The 15,305-nt window shown below is 68.0% G+C and overlaps 1 protein-coding gene across 1 annotated transcript in view; it reads left to right on the top strand.

Annotated features, from left to right (window-relative positions):
- The window catches only part of PACS2 (phosphofurin acidic cluster sorting protein 2), a 70,770-nt gene that overhangs the window by 45,734 nt on the left and 9,731 nt on the right, over window positions 1-15,305 (top strand). The window contains exons 5-18 of the mRNA XM_011377736.2: window positions 3,133-3,220; window positions 5,898-5,987; window positions 7,038-7,163; window positions 7,866-8,028; window positions 8,512-8,585; window positions 8,837-8,917; window positions 9,967-10,026; window positions 12,047-12,204; window positions 13,064-13,154; window positions 13,460-13,531; window positions 13,964-14,106; window positions 14,562-14,694; window positions 14,985-15,089; window positions 15,165-15,271. Of these exons, the coding sequence (XP_011376038.1) occupies window positions 3,133-3,220; window positions 5,898-5,987; window positions 7,038-7,163; window positions 7,866-8,028; window positions 8,512-8,585; window positions 8,837-8,917; window positions 9,967-10,026; window positions 12,047-12,204; window positions 13,064-13,154; window positions 13,460-13,531; window positions 13,964-14,106; window positions 14,562-14,694; window positions 14,985-15,089; window positions 15,165-15,271 (1,491 nt within the window). The remainder of the gene's footprint in view (window positions 1-3,132; window positions 3,221-5,897; window positions 5,988-7,037; window positions 7,164-7,865; window positions 8,029-8,511; window positions 8,586-8,836; window positions 8,918-9,966; window positions 10,027-12,046; window positions 12,205-13,063; window positions 13,155-13,459; window positions 13,532-13,963; window positions 14,107-14,561; window positions 14,695-14,984; window positions 15,090-15,164; window positions 15,272-15,305) is intronic.

The raw sequence follows: 15,305 nt of genomic DNA, 5'->3' as shown, positions 1-15,305 counted from the left end.
CTTCCGACCGTCGGCCTGCACTTCCTTTCCTTGTCATGCTGCACGGGGCGGCCGGAGGAGTGGTGGCAGGGCTTTGCCTTGTTCCCTGTTGTAGGGGATAGTTCTGTCCCTCGCTGTGCCGGGCGACGCCAGCCGGGGGCCTTTGGACACGCACTGTCAGTGAGAGGGGTCCCCGTCCACTCCTGGTTCACGGAGGGTCTTTAATCACACACGGATATTGAGCTTCGCCTGAAGGTCTGGACCGGCCGAGGGGCCCGGTGGCTCCTGTCCTCCGGGGCCACCGTGCTGGCTGGCTCTCCAGGGCTGACCAGCCGTGCAAGCCCGGGCAGGCCCCACTCACCATTCCCTTTCTATCTGCCCGAGTTCAGTTTGCTCGTGTTTGGTTGAAGCTTTAAAATCTATGTTTGCAAACGGACACTGGCATTTACTTTTCTCTTTGTGCTGTTTTCATCCTGGCGTTGGTGTCAGGTCATCGCCAACTCGTGAAATGAGCTGAGAAGTGCCCCCTCCTCTCTGTGTTCTGGGGGATCTCACGTGGCATTGGCGTTGCTTCTTCTTTGGTGTCTGGTCAGATGTGCTGCAGCTTCCCCTTCAAGGGGGCCAGTAATTCCATCTAATCGTTAACCGTTCGGATGGTCTGCTCGTCCCGCTGCCTCTGGGCGGCTTGTGCCTTTCGAGGGCTTGGCGCACTCGTCCAGGCCCTCGGGTCCCTCCGTCCGCTCGCGCGGGAGCTCTGGGGTGACAGCCCTTCTCTTATTTCTGGTGTTGGCCATGTTTTCCCTCTTTCTTTTTTGCTTTGTCTGGCTGGAGGTTTTACCATCTTATCTGTCTCTGCAAAGAACCAGCGTTTGGGGCAATTTCCCCCATCGTCTTTCTGTCTTCACTTGGGTGGACGTGCCCCGCCTTCCCGCCGTCTTCCGGGGCCCGCTGCCTGCCTTCTCCAGCGCATGCGCTCGGCGCCCCCGGCCCCGGCCCCGCCCCGACCGGCGGCCCCAGTCCCCGCCCTCCGCCCCCCACAAGGGCTTTCTGATTTCCGTCGAGACTGCCACTTCGGCCTATGGGTGGTTTCGGGGTGCGCTGCTGAGTGTCCCAGGCCGTGGGCGCCCCCCAGCCCCCTTCTAGCGAACCGCGTTTTGGGCAGAGAACACCCTTGACGTGACTTGGTTCTGCGAACGCGTCCGGGGCCGCGGCCGGGGCGGGTTCTGGTCCCCGTCGGCTCCTCGGGTCCGTCTTTCTCCCGGCGGTTGGTTTGCTCGCGACGTGGCGCCCGAGGGCTCCATGCGGCCGGTGCGTGGAGGGGCGGGGCCACGTGACGCTGCGCTCGGCGCCGCACGTGCTCACGCGCGTGTGCGTGCGTACGTGTGCGTGTGCGCGCGTGCGTATGCATGAGCGCGCGTGTGTGTGCGTGCACGCGTGTGCTTGCGTGTACGTGTGCATGTCACACGCGGCTGCGGGCACGGGCCTCCGCCCCGCACCTGGGGCCGCCTGTGTCAGAGGGGGTCTCGCTGCCTGGGGCAGCCCCCCAGCCGGTGTCCTGGCTCCTCTGGGTCCGTGGGGTGCAGGCGATGCTGTCGTCACGGAGGTGGCGCCAGAGTGCCTCTGCGTGACAGGCGGACGTCAAAGACGAACCAGGATGGGGAGCAGAGCGGTCAGTGCCACTGAAGAAAACTTGAATGTCACTGACAGTGTCCCAGGGTCAAGCGGCAGGGCACAGCATGTTGTCCACGGGGACGCACGGGGACGTACGGGCGGGTCGGCTGGGGCAGAGGGAGTGAGGGGCAGGCCCGGCCAGAGCTTTTTGGGGGTGGGAAGGGCATGGCAGGGCCAGGGAAGCAGCTCGGGACTGGCCAGTCTGAGTGCTCCGGGGGCCGCAGGGCACAGAGGCTGGCTGTCCCGGCATGCAGGGCAGGGAGACAGTGGCTTGGTGTTGAGGGCTGGACGGGGCGGTGGCTTGCCGTGTGGGCTCAGGGAAGGTGTGGACGACTTTGGCCATCAGCGTGGCCCTGTGACTCCTGAGGGCGAGCAGCTGCAGACACAGGCTCTAGGAAAACTCAGCAGTGCGGGTCTCCGCTTCGCATGTGGTGACCGTGACTTTCTGAGGCCCCGTTTCCGTGCCTGAGCTCCCCTGCCTCACCTGTGGCTCCCAGCCAGCCGGTTGCAGACAGAGGCCAGCTGGCAGGGCCCACCATGTCTGCGTGCTCACACATGGGCAGGAGAGCGTGGCCCCTTGATGCCACTGGGCAGCGATGCCCGCGGCCCGGCCATGTCCGGAGATTATCCTGCTGCTTGGGGTGTGGGCGCGCGCTGAGGACCGAGGGACAGCTCAGGCAGGCACGGAAGCCCTGCACGTCCCGATGGGACCCGTGCGCAGATGGCAGGGTGTGGTCTGGGCGCTGGAGCCTGCCCTGGAGGGCAGTGGCACTTCGGTTGTACAGTCACCCTCACGTAGCCATGTTCCTGTGAACAGGCCCTCTGACATCCAATGGACAAGCGAGCCAGCTCCCGGGAGCGCGAGCGAGGCCTGCAGCCTGGGCTCTGGCCGGCAGACTCCGGGCTGCACCCTGGCCGGCTCCTCGTCCTTGCGCTTTGGCGGGCTGTGTGGGCACCAGGCCGCGTGCCACCTCCGGGGGGGGTGGCCAGCACGGGGGCAGGGGTGGCGTGCGGTGGCGTCCACGGTGCAGATGCTGTGCCAGCAGCTGCAGAAAGGTCAGACCTCCGCCCACGCAGTCCTGGGATGTGCAGACACTGTGGGCGTGGCCTCCAGGTGGCTTTGTGTGGCTCAGAGCAGAAGGGCGGGGGTGAAGGGTGGAGGACAGCTCCCACCAGCAGGAGGGGCGGCCGAGAGGGGTGGGGCCTCTGTCCTTAAAGCTGGGGCACTGGCTCCTTGGTTCCCAGGGGCATTGCTGTTCTGCCCACCCTTCCCCTACCTGTGCACAGATCCTCCACCGTTGAGAGGGGACCCCGCCTGCTGAACCTCTCTGGCCCCCAGCCTGGCTGAGCCTGGGCCAGGGCTCCTGGGAGATGTGACGGCCAGTCTACAGGAGTGACCCTGAGCCTGGAGGAGGGGTGTGGAGGGCCATGGTCCAGCGTGGGAGGGTGTGGTTGCCGCTGAGCCAAGTCCACCCCTCACAGGTTGTGCAGCCTGACCTTGAAGAAGCTGGTGGTTTTCCAGGAGCTGGAGAAGGGGCTCATCTCGGTGGTGGTCGCCGTGAAGATGCAGGTGAGGGTCCCTCGCCACCGTCCTGGGGCCGTGCAGGACGCCCAGCTGCCCGGGACACGGGAGGACACGACCCCAGCGGCAGCCAGACCGTTCGCTGTGCGGGGGTGGGGCTCTGTCCAGGGCGCGGGGGAGCCTCTGGCAGCTGGCCGGAGCCGGCCCTTGTACCCTGGCCGGCTGGAACCCTGTGGGCGCAGTCCTGTCCTGAGGGGCAGCAGCCCTGCGTTCAGAGGGGCTGAGCTTGCCCGCAGGTGGGCCTTTCCTGTGCCCTGCCCCTGCCACCATCACCCACCCGCCAGCCCGTCCCCTCATCCCGGGCTGTGAACCCCCAGCCTCACAGGCTCTTCCGTCTGGTTGGAACGAGCCGCTGCTGCAGGAGGGCCCGCCCTCCACACTGTCCCAGCTGAGGAGAACAGGGCCCCGTGAGCCTCGTGGGGGCCACTGGGTCCCAGGTCTGCTCCCCAGCATGGGCGCTGCCCAGGTGGCGTGTCCTGTGGCCTTCACAGCATCCCTGGCAGGCGCAAGGCCGTGTGTGGGCTCTGCCTCTCCCTGTGCCCCCCAGCACCACTCATGGGCTCCTCCAAACCTAGGATTGTCCGGGCCTATCCTCGTAGGACCCCTGTCAGCCCCACAGGCGGAGGGCAGAGGGCGGAAGTCGGGAGCAGCCCGTGGGTCACCTGGCTGGGCCTGCAGGAACTGCTCCAGGCCCTGGGCCCGCCAAGCCGGGCTCACCTCGTAGCTGGGATTGAGGGCAAGGTGGCATTGGGCCGCCTCATTTTTCCAGTCAGTTGCTTCCCCCGCAAAAATGTTGCTCTTTTAAATAAAGTTCTAAGAAACGCTTTTCCTCGCCGAAGACACTGTCTCAGCGTTAGAACAGGGGTGCGAGGCCTTGAGCCTGGCTGCGGGGAGGCGCCTCACGCTGGCTCCGGGTTGGGCTGGGGTCACGGTCTCGGCCGGTCTTCGGAACGAGATGGGAGTGGACCCGTCCCTGGCTTCTGAATCTGGGGCTGTTGACCTCTGACACCACTGACCGACCCACCCTCTGGCCTCGTTCCTGGACGCCCTTCCTCCAGCTGCCCGTCTTTGGGACCCCTCATTACTGAGGCAACCTCCGGGGTCAGGCCTGGGCCCTGGGAACCACGCTGCCTGTCCAGCTTGCCTCCGAGAGTCCCCAGCAACTGGCTGCCTCGTCCCCCCAGCATTGGGCCCTGTGATGCTCAGGTCCTTGCTGCTGCTCCCTGGGCGCCCTCTCCTGTCCGGGTCACCTGCCATCCGCCTGCTCTGCACCTGCGTCCCAGGGGCCAGGCAGTGCTGGAGGACAGCCCACGGCCAGGCCACCCCACCACGTGCCTCCTCTGTCCTTGGCTTACTCCTCTCCCCTCAGTCCCCACCCGAGCTGAGGCCCTTACATCTGAATTCCCAGAGCGAGCAAACGCGCTGGCCTTTGCCAGTGACTCGAGTCTGTGTGTTGCCTGGAGTCTGTGGTGACCGGACTCTGTGTGGGTCACTCGAGTCTGTGTGGTCACTCGAGTCGGTGGCCCTCAGTGCAGGTCCTGCGAGAGGCAGCTCCAAGGTGGGCTCAGAGGTCCTAGGAATTTGGGGAAACAGCTATGAGGGACAAAAGAGAGTGGCCAGGGCGTGGGGAGCCCCGACCCCACGGGGCACCTGCCCTGGGAAAGTGGGGGGGGGAGAGAGGGGTGCAGGAGGCTGGCGGGGAGGGGCCGCCCACACCCCTGCCGTGCTGCGTCGCTGCATCCTGGGCCAGGCGTCGCTGGGGCACCGAGGCCCCGGTGTAGACGTGGTCCAGGGCCGGCAGCTGGCACCGTGCACTGGGCTCTGGCAGCAGGCTGTCCAGCAGCCTCATCACACTGCCATGCGGGCCAGCCCCACACCTGTGGTCAGCGCCCCCGCACCCCTGCCCTTCAGCTCACGCCTGCACCGCTCATGGCTCCGGCTTGGTCCTGGACCCTCCCCCATCTCTGCACCCTCGTCTTGGTCAAAGGCCCCGGGAGTCACCCCTCCGCAGCCTCGCCTCTCCCTGCCCCTGCAGCCACCTGTCCCCTGACCCCTCCTGGGGCCCACGGGCGTGGGGTCCCGGTGTCCTGCCCGGCCTCCTGCATTGGCACAAGGGCTCCGAGGCCCCCGAGTGGGACGGCCCTGTGTGAAAGGGCCGTAACGCACATCTGTGACCACGTGGTGTGCGTTTCGGTGTGAGGCCAGGGCTGGGCAAGCGGTCCATGTCCTGGCGTTGAGGTGGTGACGGCCCCTCCTGACCCGAGGCTCAGGAACGCCCAGCTTGTTGGTTCCTGCGTGCGCGTGGGTTTCGGCCGATGTCCGCTGATCCCTGCCCTTGCGACGGTGGTGGTCTGCGGGGTGGCCAGGGACGCCCGGCCTGGAGCGCACCGCGCTTCCCAGGGGTGTGCTGCATGTCACTGAGCCCACAGTGACCGTCCCCTCCTCTGCTCTCGGTTCTTGGGCGGACGTCTGGAGCAGGGCCTGCAGCTCAAAGGACGTGGGCATTTCAGGGCCTCTGGACAAACATCCCCGCCCCGCCCCGGGGAGCTGGTGCCCCCTCGGCCGCGGCCGCTCCTCCTGAGTTTGGAGGGCGCTGAGGTGAGGACGTCCCACTGTGGCCGCCTGACGACGCCTTCTTGAGCAAGACACTGTCCTCCTCCCCCAGGGCTCCAAGCGCATCCTGCGGTCCCACGAGATCGTGCTGCCCCCCAGTGGACAAGTGGAGACCGACCTGGCCCTGACCTTCTCGCTGCAGGTGGGCCCCGTCTCCAGCCCCACGTAGCCGCGGCTGCCCGGTTGTTTCTCGTGCCATCCCTGTGGTAAAGGGAGGCCGTGAGGCCGCAAATGCGTGTCGCCCGGTTGAGGCACGTCGTCCACGGGCTGCATGGATACTCGCTTTGTACGTTCAGACCCCGGTGGGGTAGTTTGGGGTGTGCTGGTGGCGACCGTGCCTCAGTTTAGACCAGGACGCACCCCCCAGAATGAAACAGAGCTCCCCCGGAGTTCTCCGTCCAGAGCCCAGGTTGGCCCCACGCCGACCCAAAGGCCTCGTTTCTCTTCATGGTGAAAACCGATGCCGGAGCTGGCGACCTCTCTTGCTTGACTCACGCTCTGAGCGTTACACTGTGTCGAGTCCCGATCCATTAAAGCTGCTTTCTCACCGTAAGCGTGAGAGGCGGCTGTGATCCGGTGACGTCCAGGACAGGACAGCCCCGCCCTCTCTGTCTGCCCCCCCCCCCTCGTGCGGGGCTGCCCCAGGGCCGGACCAGGCCATGGCGGGCACTCTGACCCCGGCCCTGCCGCCCAGCACAGCGCGTCTGGGGTTGGTGTTGGTTTTTCTTCTTGGAGTGGGGTTGGCAAAGCGTGCAGTTCGCTGTCTTTGAGCGTGTGGGTCCGCGAGCGGGAAGCAGCGAGCACAGGTGTGTGACCGCGTCTGCCCAGGTGCAGGTCAGTCCCGTTGCCCCACCTCAGAAATCAGAGTTCGCGCGTGAACTTCGCCAGGAGCTGGTGGCTGTGTGCGTCACGCACACGAGCTCCGCAGTTGTCAGAACCCCTGCCGCACCCCACACAGGCGACCTGGCCGGCCCCGGTGCCGCGGGCCCCTCGGGGCACACGGCCAGAGGCCTCGCCCAGCACCCTCCGCACACCGCACGCCCGCCACCAGCACTTCAGCGTGGACGGGCCGCGGTGACCTGATGAGGGCCGGGCCTCTGGGGGCTCTGCGGGACGACCCCAGGCCCTGGGTACACGGGGGCCGCCGCGGGGGGGCCAGCGTGGACGGCAGCCGCGGCCCCTTCCCCTGCAGTACCCCCACTTCCTGAAGAGAGAGGGCAACAAGCTGCAGATCATGCTGCAGAGGAGGAAACGCTACAAGAACCGGACCATCCTGGGCTACAAGACGCTGGCCGCGGGCGCCATCAGCATGGCCGAGGTGAGGCAGCTGGCCGGCCCCGGACACCAGCGCTTATCCCTCGGCCGAGGCCGGCTTTGCCCGAGTGGGTGCGATGGGTCCGGCAGGACAGGGCTGCAGCCGGCACGGGGGCCACCCGGGCGCGTGGCGTGGGGGGGGCTCGGTGACCTGACGTTGAAGCCCCCCGGGAGGAAGCGAGGGAGCTGTGTTGACAGAACTGAGCAGAGGCCCCAGCTGTGTTGGGGGCCCTGGTGCCGGGCGGCTGGTTTCGGGGTGCGGGAGGAGGCAGCCCTCAGGCCAAGCAGCTCCGGTCCTGGGGGAGGAGCAGCAGAGCCCTGGTGTCCCTCGTGCCTCGAGGCCCTCACTGTCCCGGGCTGAGTTCAGGGTGTCGGGGACGCGGAGCTCTGGGTGTCCACCTGGTGCAGGGCTGGGCAGGGCCGTAGGCGGGTGGCCAGGCCCGTGGTCCTCAGACACGCGGTCAGGTCCGTGGCCCGGGGCTGTGTCTGGGGGCTGCCGCCTGCACGCGATGTACTGCCGTTGGGGCCCCCGGCTGTGGCCTCCTCTCCGACAGCCGATCCCCGGCGGCCGAGCTCGGCACTGACCCTGGCACTGACCCCGGCACTGACCCCAGCGCAGCCCCATGTGCGCCCTCCTGGTTTGCCCGCCTGGCCGGTGCCCCCGTGTCCTCTCGCCCCGTGGTCTCTGGAACGTGCCGCCCCCCAGGTGATGCAGCGCCCCCCCGAGGGCGGCCAGGTGCTGAGCCTGTGCAGCAGCGTCAAGGACGCGCCAGCCAAGGTGGCCGAGATCTGGGTCTTCTCCCTGTCCAGCCAGCCCATCGACCACGAGGACAGTGCCATGCAGGCCGGCGCCAAGGCCAAGTCCACAGGTTAGCGCGGCCGAGGCCGTGCCCACTTCCCTGCCCCTCAGCACCTCCCAGCCACCGCCCGCGGGGTCTGAGCCGCGGGGAGGGATGAGGGTCCCTCAGGCTGTGGTGGGGGCGGGGCTACAGGGTGTTCCTGCCCTGCCGTGGCCGCCATGACACCACTGGTAGGCGGAGGTCATGGGGTCGATCGCGGTGCCCCTTGGGCCGGAACGTGGGTCTTGGTGTGGCGGTCACCAGCATCACAGGTGGGCTCACTGTCCCCCGAGGTGACAGCAGGAGGCCCAGGCTGAGCCGCACGCTGGGCGGCAGGGGGCACGCCGTGGGGGAGGGGCGTGCGGTGGTGACCCCTGCCCCCCTCCCCCTTCCTGCGCACCCCATCCCCCACCCCCACCCGCCTCCTGCGCACGCCCCTCGGGTTGCTGCCTCGTTGCCGGGACACCGGTCGGAATCTGGAGGGGCCGCCCCTTCCGTGTGCTCACCCCGCAGATAACTACTCCGAGGAGGAGTACGAGAGCTTCTCCTCCGAGCAGGAGGCCAGCGACGACGCCGCGCAGGGCCAGGTAGTGCAAGGCGGGCCCCTCGGCTGCGCCGGCTCCGCCGAGGCCCCCAGCGGCCAGCCCGCGACCCTCCAGAGCTGCCGTCACCAGCGGTGGCACGGGGTGGGGGCTGGGAGCCGGGCCCCGAGGTGGTGCCCCGATTCCCGACAGGTCCTCCGGGAAACCGCCCTGTCAGCCCTTGGGGGGGGCCGCCCCACGATCCACCCGGGGAGGTGCTGTCCCGTGGGGCCGGCCTCAGGCGCGTGTCCCCGCAGGACCTGGACGAGGACGACTTCGACGTGGGCAAGCCCCGGAAGCCGCGGTGCTCGGCCGTGCGGGCGGCGTCCATGACCAGGGTCGGTGGTCCAGCGTCGCCAGCACGGGGGAGGGTGGGCGTGGGGTGTCCGCCCTGGGCCTTGCCTAGCCGCCGCCTCTGCCCCTAGAGACAGCGGGAGGTGGGGTCGCGAGGCGCTTGGCCACTGTTAGCTAGAGCCAGGCGGGGCATCCCCGTTCCAACCCCAGGCCACTGCCACTGTCCCAGAGGTCAGCGGACCAAGCAAGGTGGCCGCCTTCCTGCCCAGGTCACTTTAAGAGCAGAGATGGAGGCTGTCCCATCCCCACCATACCAGACGTGCCCTGTGCAGAGCCGGCCTCGGTGTCTGTTCTGCTCCAGCCCACCAGGCACGGTGGCCCAGGGGCCTTGGTCAGGCTGTCAGGCTTCTCCAGGCGGAATGCCCCAGGCGGAAGCCTCAGCCCGTCACACGAGGCCTCCCTCTGGGCGCCAGAGCTCCTCGGACAGCTCACAGCTGCTCCCTAAGAGCTGGCCACTGCCCCAGACCAGGCCAGCATGCTGGGTGGGTGGCCAGGGAGGCCCTGGTGATGCTGGCCGCAGGCACAGCCCAGAAACCATCACCCCCTCCCCCGGCAGCCCCGGACAGGGAGCGTCTGCCCCGCGAAGCAGCCCCCGCGGCCCTGGCGGCTCCTGTCTGAGCCTCCGGGGAGCTGCTTTCAGAGGGCTCCCCGCTTCTGCCCCCCCCACCATGGCTCAGAAGCCAGTGGCCCAGGGCGGCACCGGCAGCAGACGCGGCTGGGCTCTTTACTGCGTCCCCACCACCCGTGCCACCCCCACGTCCTGTGGGGGGCAGTGACCCAGGAAGGTCGCGTTTACCCCAAGGCTTCTGGGAGAGCCGAGGAGTGGCCCCCGGCCTCTCTGGTCCCCTGGGCCAGGCCCTCGCGTCGGCTTCTGAGTCTGACCCCAGCTGCGGCTCAAAACACCCGTGAGGACGCTCGTGGTGGTTAAGCGTCCGAGGGCCCCGTCTGAGCCGCGCCTCCCGCCCCCCGCGAGAACGCGCAGCCCTCCCGCGGGGCGGCTGCCGTGTGATGCTGGCTGTGCACTGTCCTGCAGCAACAGAACTTCAAGCAGAAAGTGGTGGCCCTACTGCGCAGGTTTAAGGTGTCGGACGAGGTGAGTGAGCCACCTGCCCCGTTCCTGTGCGCCCCTCCCCATACCCGGTCCCTGTGCGCCCCTCCCCAACCCCATCCCCACTGCCACACCCGCCCCCGTCCCTGAGCCCCTATCCCCACGCCCAGGGATGCCTCGAAGGTCTGGTCTGGTGGAGGCTCCAGGAGACCACGCACTGTGCTTCGCCTGGGTGGAGAGATCATAGTTCCTCCTTTGGGGGTGTGACCACAGGTTTTGTGTTGTGTATTTTTTTATGAATCAACTTTGTAGAGCAGTTTTAGGTTCGCAGCAAAATCCAGCAGGAAGGGCAGAGGTGCCACATGCCCTCCACCGTCAACACCGCGTGCTTTTAAAATTCTTGCTGTTAGCGTTTGTGTTGCGATGCGTTTGTATGACTCCCGTCACCGGAAGAAAAATACTGTTTTTTTTTAATGTGCTCAGAGGAAAATTAGCCCCAGGCTCAGGACTTACCTGGCAGAGGTGGCGCCTAAGTGTGTGAGCCCCACGTGTCCCAGCGTGCCTGGCACACGGGCATAGCAGCAGGCAGAGCCGAGCTGCACGGGGACCGTGGCCATGCGTCCACACCCAGGACGGCCGCGTCCTCGGCGGTGGCGGGGGCGTGCCTGCCCGGCCCCGGGCTCCCCAGACACCTGCGGGTTCGGTACGATTGCTGTGCCATCCCCCGCTGCCTCTTCGCAGGGACCGGCCGGCTAGTCCTCAAGCGTGGGAAGTGCAGGGGCCCCGGAATAAGCACGCCAGCCCGGGGAGCAGTGTTGGCGAGCTCAGGGGCCCTCCCCGCTCACCTCAGGGAGACGGTGTGAGTCAGAACAGGGCTGACCCCGGAAATGAGTCCTGAGTACGTGAGGACGATCGACTTTGACGAGGACGCTGAGGCTGTTCCACGGGGAAACAGCTTTCTCAGCAAATAGCGATGGAGCAGCTCGGTAACCACATGCGAAGGGCCGAAGCTGGCCGCACCGACACGAAAACCAGCACAAGATGGATCGAAGACCTAAGCGCGAGGCTTGAAACTGGACTCTGGTGTGAACACAGGAGTCGGCATCTGTGACCTGGAGTCCCAGGGGCCTCTCGGACGCGACGCCAGAAGCACAGGCGAGCAGAGGAAGGCCGGGCGAGTAGGCCTGCTCCGGGGTCGGACGCTTCTGTGCCCCACGCAGCACCATCGAGGAAGCGGAGCGGCCGCCCGCAGACGGGGAGGGCGTGTGCCGGGTGCCGGGCTGGGAAGGGGCGCCGTCCGGAACGTGCAGAGGACGGACACGGCGCCAGAGGCCAACGCCGAGCCACCGGGCAGAGAACCCAACCGGACGCTTTCTCCAGGGGGTGCAAACAGCCGGTCAGCCCAGGAAGAGATGCCTGGTGTCTGTAGTCGTCGGCGAAACGTGAACCAGAGCCAGCGAGACGCCGGGGGCCACGACGTGGGCCGACGGGGTGGAAAGCAGCGGGCAGTCCCTTGGAAAGTTAAACACACGGTCGCCTTGCCGGTGTTTGCCCACGAGAGGCGGGAGCACGTCCGCACAAGGACGGACAGTCGCAGAAGCTTTGCCGGACACGGGCTCCTTCGTTCTGTGGCGCCTGGCCGGGCAGCGCTGGGGACTCGGCTGTTGGCAAACGTAGCAGGACAGCCCTTCAGCCCCAGGTGCCGAGTGAGAAGCCCGACAGGCTGTGTGTCACGTGGCTGCATCTGTGTGACGTTCTGGCAACGGCCCAGCTCAGGAGACAGTCGCCTCAGGGTGGCCTGGGGAGCAGGGGAGGGGACCGTGAGGGAGAAGGGCGTTCTACATCCTGACTGCTTGGTGGCCCATGCCTGTCCTAGACAGGCATCTGCGTGTTGACGTGCTCTCCAGCGGGGACACCAGGGCTGGTGCCTGCTGACTGGGCCCGGGGCTCGCCCCGTGTCTGGATAGCGGCTGCTGAGTGCCTGGTGGCTCTGTGCCCCTCCCGCCTGCCCCGCGGTCGCCCCTTCCCCGGCCTGGGCCAGCCCTCACGGTCTGACCTGCCACAGGTCCTGGACTCGGAGCAGGACCCGGCGGAGCATGTCCCCGAGGCGGAGGAAGACCTGGACCTGCTGTACGATACCCTGGACGTGGAGAACCCCAGTGACAGTGGCCCCGACCTGGAGGATGACGACAGCGTCCTCAGCACCCCCAAGCCCAAGCTCAGGTAAGGGTGTGCCCGGATGCTGGGGGGCCATCGCAGGGGTTGGACGTGGCTCCCGGAGGGCGTCCCGGCCTGCGCTGTCGGAGGGGAACACTCGGGAGCACGAGTCGGGGGCCCTGCCCCGGAGGCCGCGATACGGGCCACGATCAGACCCACCCAGGGTGCTGGGCGAGGCTGGGCGAGGCGCCCCTCTCAGGAGGGGACCGGCGAGTCCAAGGCCACAGCACTTCTGTCTGGCAGGGAGATGGGCGCGTTGGGAACGGCTTGGTGTCCCTGTCCCAGGTGCCTGTCCCCAGGGAGAGGATGGGGGTCTGGAAGAGAGGTTCCCAGTTCTGGGGGTGAGGCCTGGCCACCTTGGGGTCCCTGACCCTCCTGCCTCACAGAGCGGCCCCATATCCCCATGCGGCTTTGTCACCAGACGCTGCCCGAGTCCTGCTCGGCTTGAACCGTCTTCCGCGTCCCCTCGAACCCGTCCGTCCGTCCACTCTCCACGTGGCCCTGTCTGCTCGGGCGGGACGTTTGGCCTGGTCTGGCAGGATCTCGCCAGCGGCACCCTCAGCTGTTTAGGGTGTTCTGCGTCCCTACAAGCTGGCCAGGGTCCCACGCCCCCCCCCCAGCGGCACCCCTGCAGGCCTGGGGCGGAGCTGTCACCTGTGCCACCCCGCCCTGCCCCAGCTCAGGCCGTGAGAGGCGGGGCTTCGGCGACATGGGCTCTGGCTGGTCTCAGCGGCCAGAGGAGCTGGGAGGGGGCTGGGTGTCCTCTTCCGTGCCCTGATTCTTGAGGGGGGTGGCCAGCCAGGCCCAGTGGCCACGCCTGCGGGTGGAGAGGGTCCTGGAGACTGACCTCGTTCCCCACGTGCAGGCCATACTTCGAAGGCCTGTCACACTCCAGCTCGCAGACGGAGGTTGGCAGCACCCACAGCACCCGGAGCCAGAAGGAGCCTCCGAGTCCGGTGAGCGGCCGGGCCAGGCAGCCCCGCACCCCCCTAGGGCCCGCCACCCCCAATCCTGTCTTGGTCGCTTGGTGTCACTCACAAGCTGGTGCTGGACAAAGCAAAGTTGATGCTTCCTGGCTTTGTGGGGTGGCCCATGTCTGCCTGCCAACATCGGGTGACTGCTGTGGGGCATCCCGGGGCCCATAGTCCAGGAAGCCCTGGCCAGTGTCCCTGGGCCGCCCCTCGGCCCAGCACCCGCTGCCCGGATGTGGGCCGGCCCTGACGCTGCTTCGAACGCAGTGTGACTCCCATCTGCCCCGCAGGCCGACATGCCTGAGAAGACACGGGCTCTGGGCGCCAAGCAGCCAAGCGACGGTGTCTCTGACTCGGCCCACGTAAGCAGGCACGGGTCCCCTCACTCTGCCCAGGCAGAGGCCCATGTGCGCGCTGCCCCCAGGGCTCGACACACCGGTCCCGTGCTTGAACGCCAGGACCTGTGCGCAGAACCACTACGAGGGCCCTTAGTCCCCCCACAGGGCAGTCAAGGCCCCTGGGTCACCTAGTGGAAAGCAGGTGTTCCCTGCTGTGCTGTCGGGGACAGGCCCAATGCCACATGGGTCTCGCAGGCCTCGCGGGGTCTCGAGGAAGCAGCCTGGGACAGCACTGCTGCCGGTCCCCCGGGGCCCCTTGCAGCCGTGTCCACACGTGGGCAGCTGCTAGCTCACAGGAGGCCTGAATGCTGCCAGCCAGATCAGGGGTCCCTCCCTTGGGTGCTCGGGAGGCCCAGGCAGGGTGGACATCCCCACAGCCTGTTCCCTCTCTGGCAGGGCACACCGCCCCCGGGGGAGACCCCGGCACCACCCGAGGACAGCCCAGAGGTGGAGACGCCCTCGCTGGACCTGTTCACCGAGAAGCTGCCGCCCAGTGGGCGTGTCACCAAGACTGAGTCCCTCGTCATCCCCTCCACCAGGTGACAGGCCGCCTGGGGAAGCTGTCCGCTGGGCAGTGCCCGTAGGGGGGTGGGCCCATCATGGAGCGTGGCGTCCTGGTGTCTCTGGGCCAGTTGGAGGCCCACGGTGGCCCCCACAGCCCCACGGCCACTGGATGCTGGCAGGTCTCGTGGCGCTGAGGTGCGGCTGCGGCTGCCCGTCCAAGGGTGGGGAGAGTCCCTGTCGGCCATGACTCACGTTTTCCTGGCCAGGCCCCATCTGCTGGAGCCCCCCGGGCCAGTGCCTTTGTGAGGTGCCGTCTGCTTCCAGAGCACTGGGCACCCTGCGGGCTGGGTGCCATGGGGCCAGGCTCTGGGGTGGACACTGCTGCCATGTGCTGCAGAGTCGTGGGCTCCGTGTGGCCCCTGGCCCAGCTGCCCATCAGCAGCACTGGCTGTCCTGAGCCACCCTGCCCCAGCCTGTCCTGGGCCCGCAGGTCGGAGGGCAAGCAGGCTGGCCGCCGGGGCCGGAGCACGTCGCTGAAGGAGCGGCAGCCGGCGCGGCCGCAGAACGAGCGTGCCAACAGCCTGGACAACGAGCGCTGCCCGGACACGCGGAGCCAGCTGCAGGTGGGCCCCGGGAGGCCGGCGGGTGGGCAGGACCAGGGCCGCCCAGGACCACCGTGCGGGCAGCCGAAGGGCGGGGCTGGGCGGGGGCCGGCGGGGGGCTGGGCAACACACTGCTTGCCGTGCGTGCGCCCCCCGGTCCCGAGCGGCCCTGTGGGCGGTGAGGGCCCGGCGGAGCCTTTGGCCTGGAGGTCGCTGTCCAGCGCCGAGCCCTGCCGGGCGCAGGCGGCCACTCTGGGGCATGGGCAGGGGCACCACGCCCGCCCCCTGGTGTGGACGCCGCACGTCTGCAGATCCCCAGGAAGACCGTGTACGACCAGCTGAACCACATCCTCGTCTCCGACGACCAGCTCCCCGAACACATCATCCTCGTCAACACGTCCGACTGGCAGGGGCAGGTGGGGGCCGGCGTCCTTCCGACGGGGCGGGGGGTGTGGGGGGCCCTGAGGCCCACCGTCCGCTCTCGCCCCCAGTTCCTCTCGGACGTCCTGCAGCGCCACACGCTGCCCGTGGTGTGCACCTGCTCCGCGGCCGACGTCCAGGCGGCCTTCAGCACCATCGTCTCCCGGATACAGAGATAGTGAGTCCCCCGCCCCGTGGCGTGGCCGCCTGTC

This window comes from Pteropus vampyrus, unplaced genomic scaffold, assembly GCF_000151845.1.
Source record: "Pteropus vampyrus isolate Shadow unplaced genomic scaffold, Pvam_2.0 Scaffold320, whole genome shotgun sequence".
Lineage (NCBI taxonomy): Eukaryota > Metazoa > Chordata > Mammalia > Chiroptera > Pteropodidae > Pteropus > Pteropus vampyrus.
The sequence above is the reverse complement of the archived record's forward strand: the minus strand, read 5'-3'. Positions and strand labels throughout refer to the sequence as shown.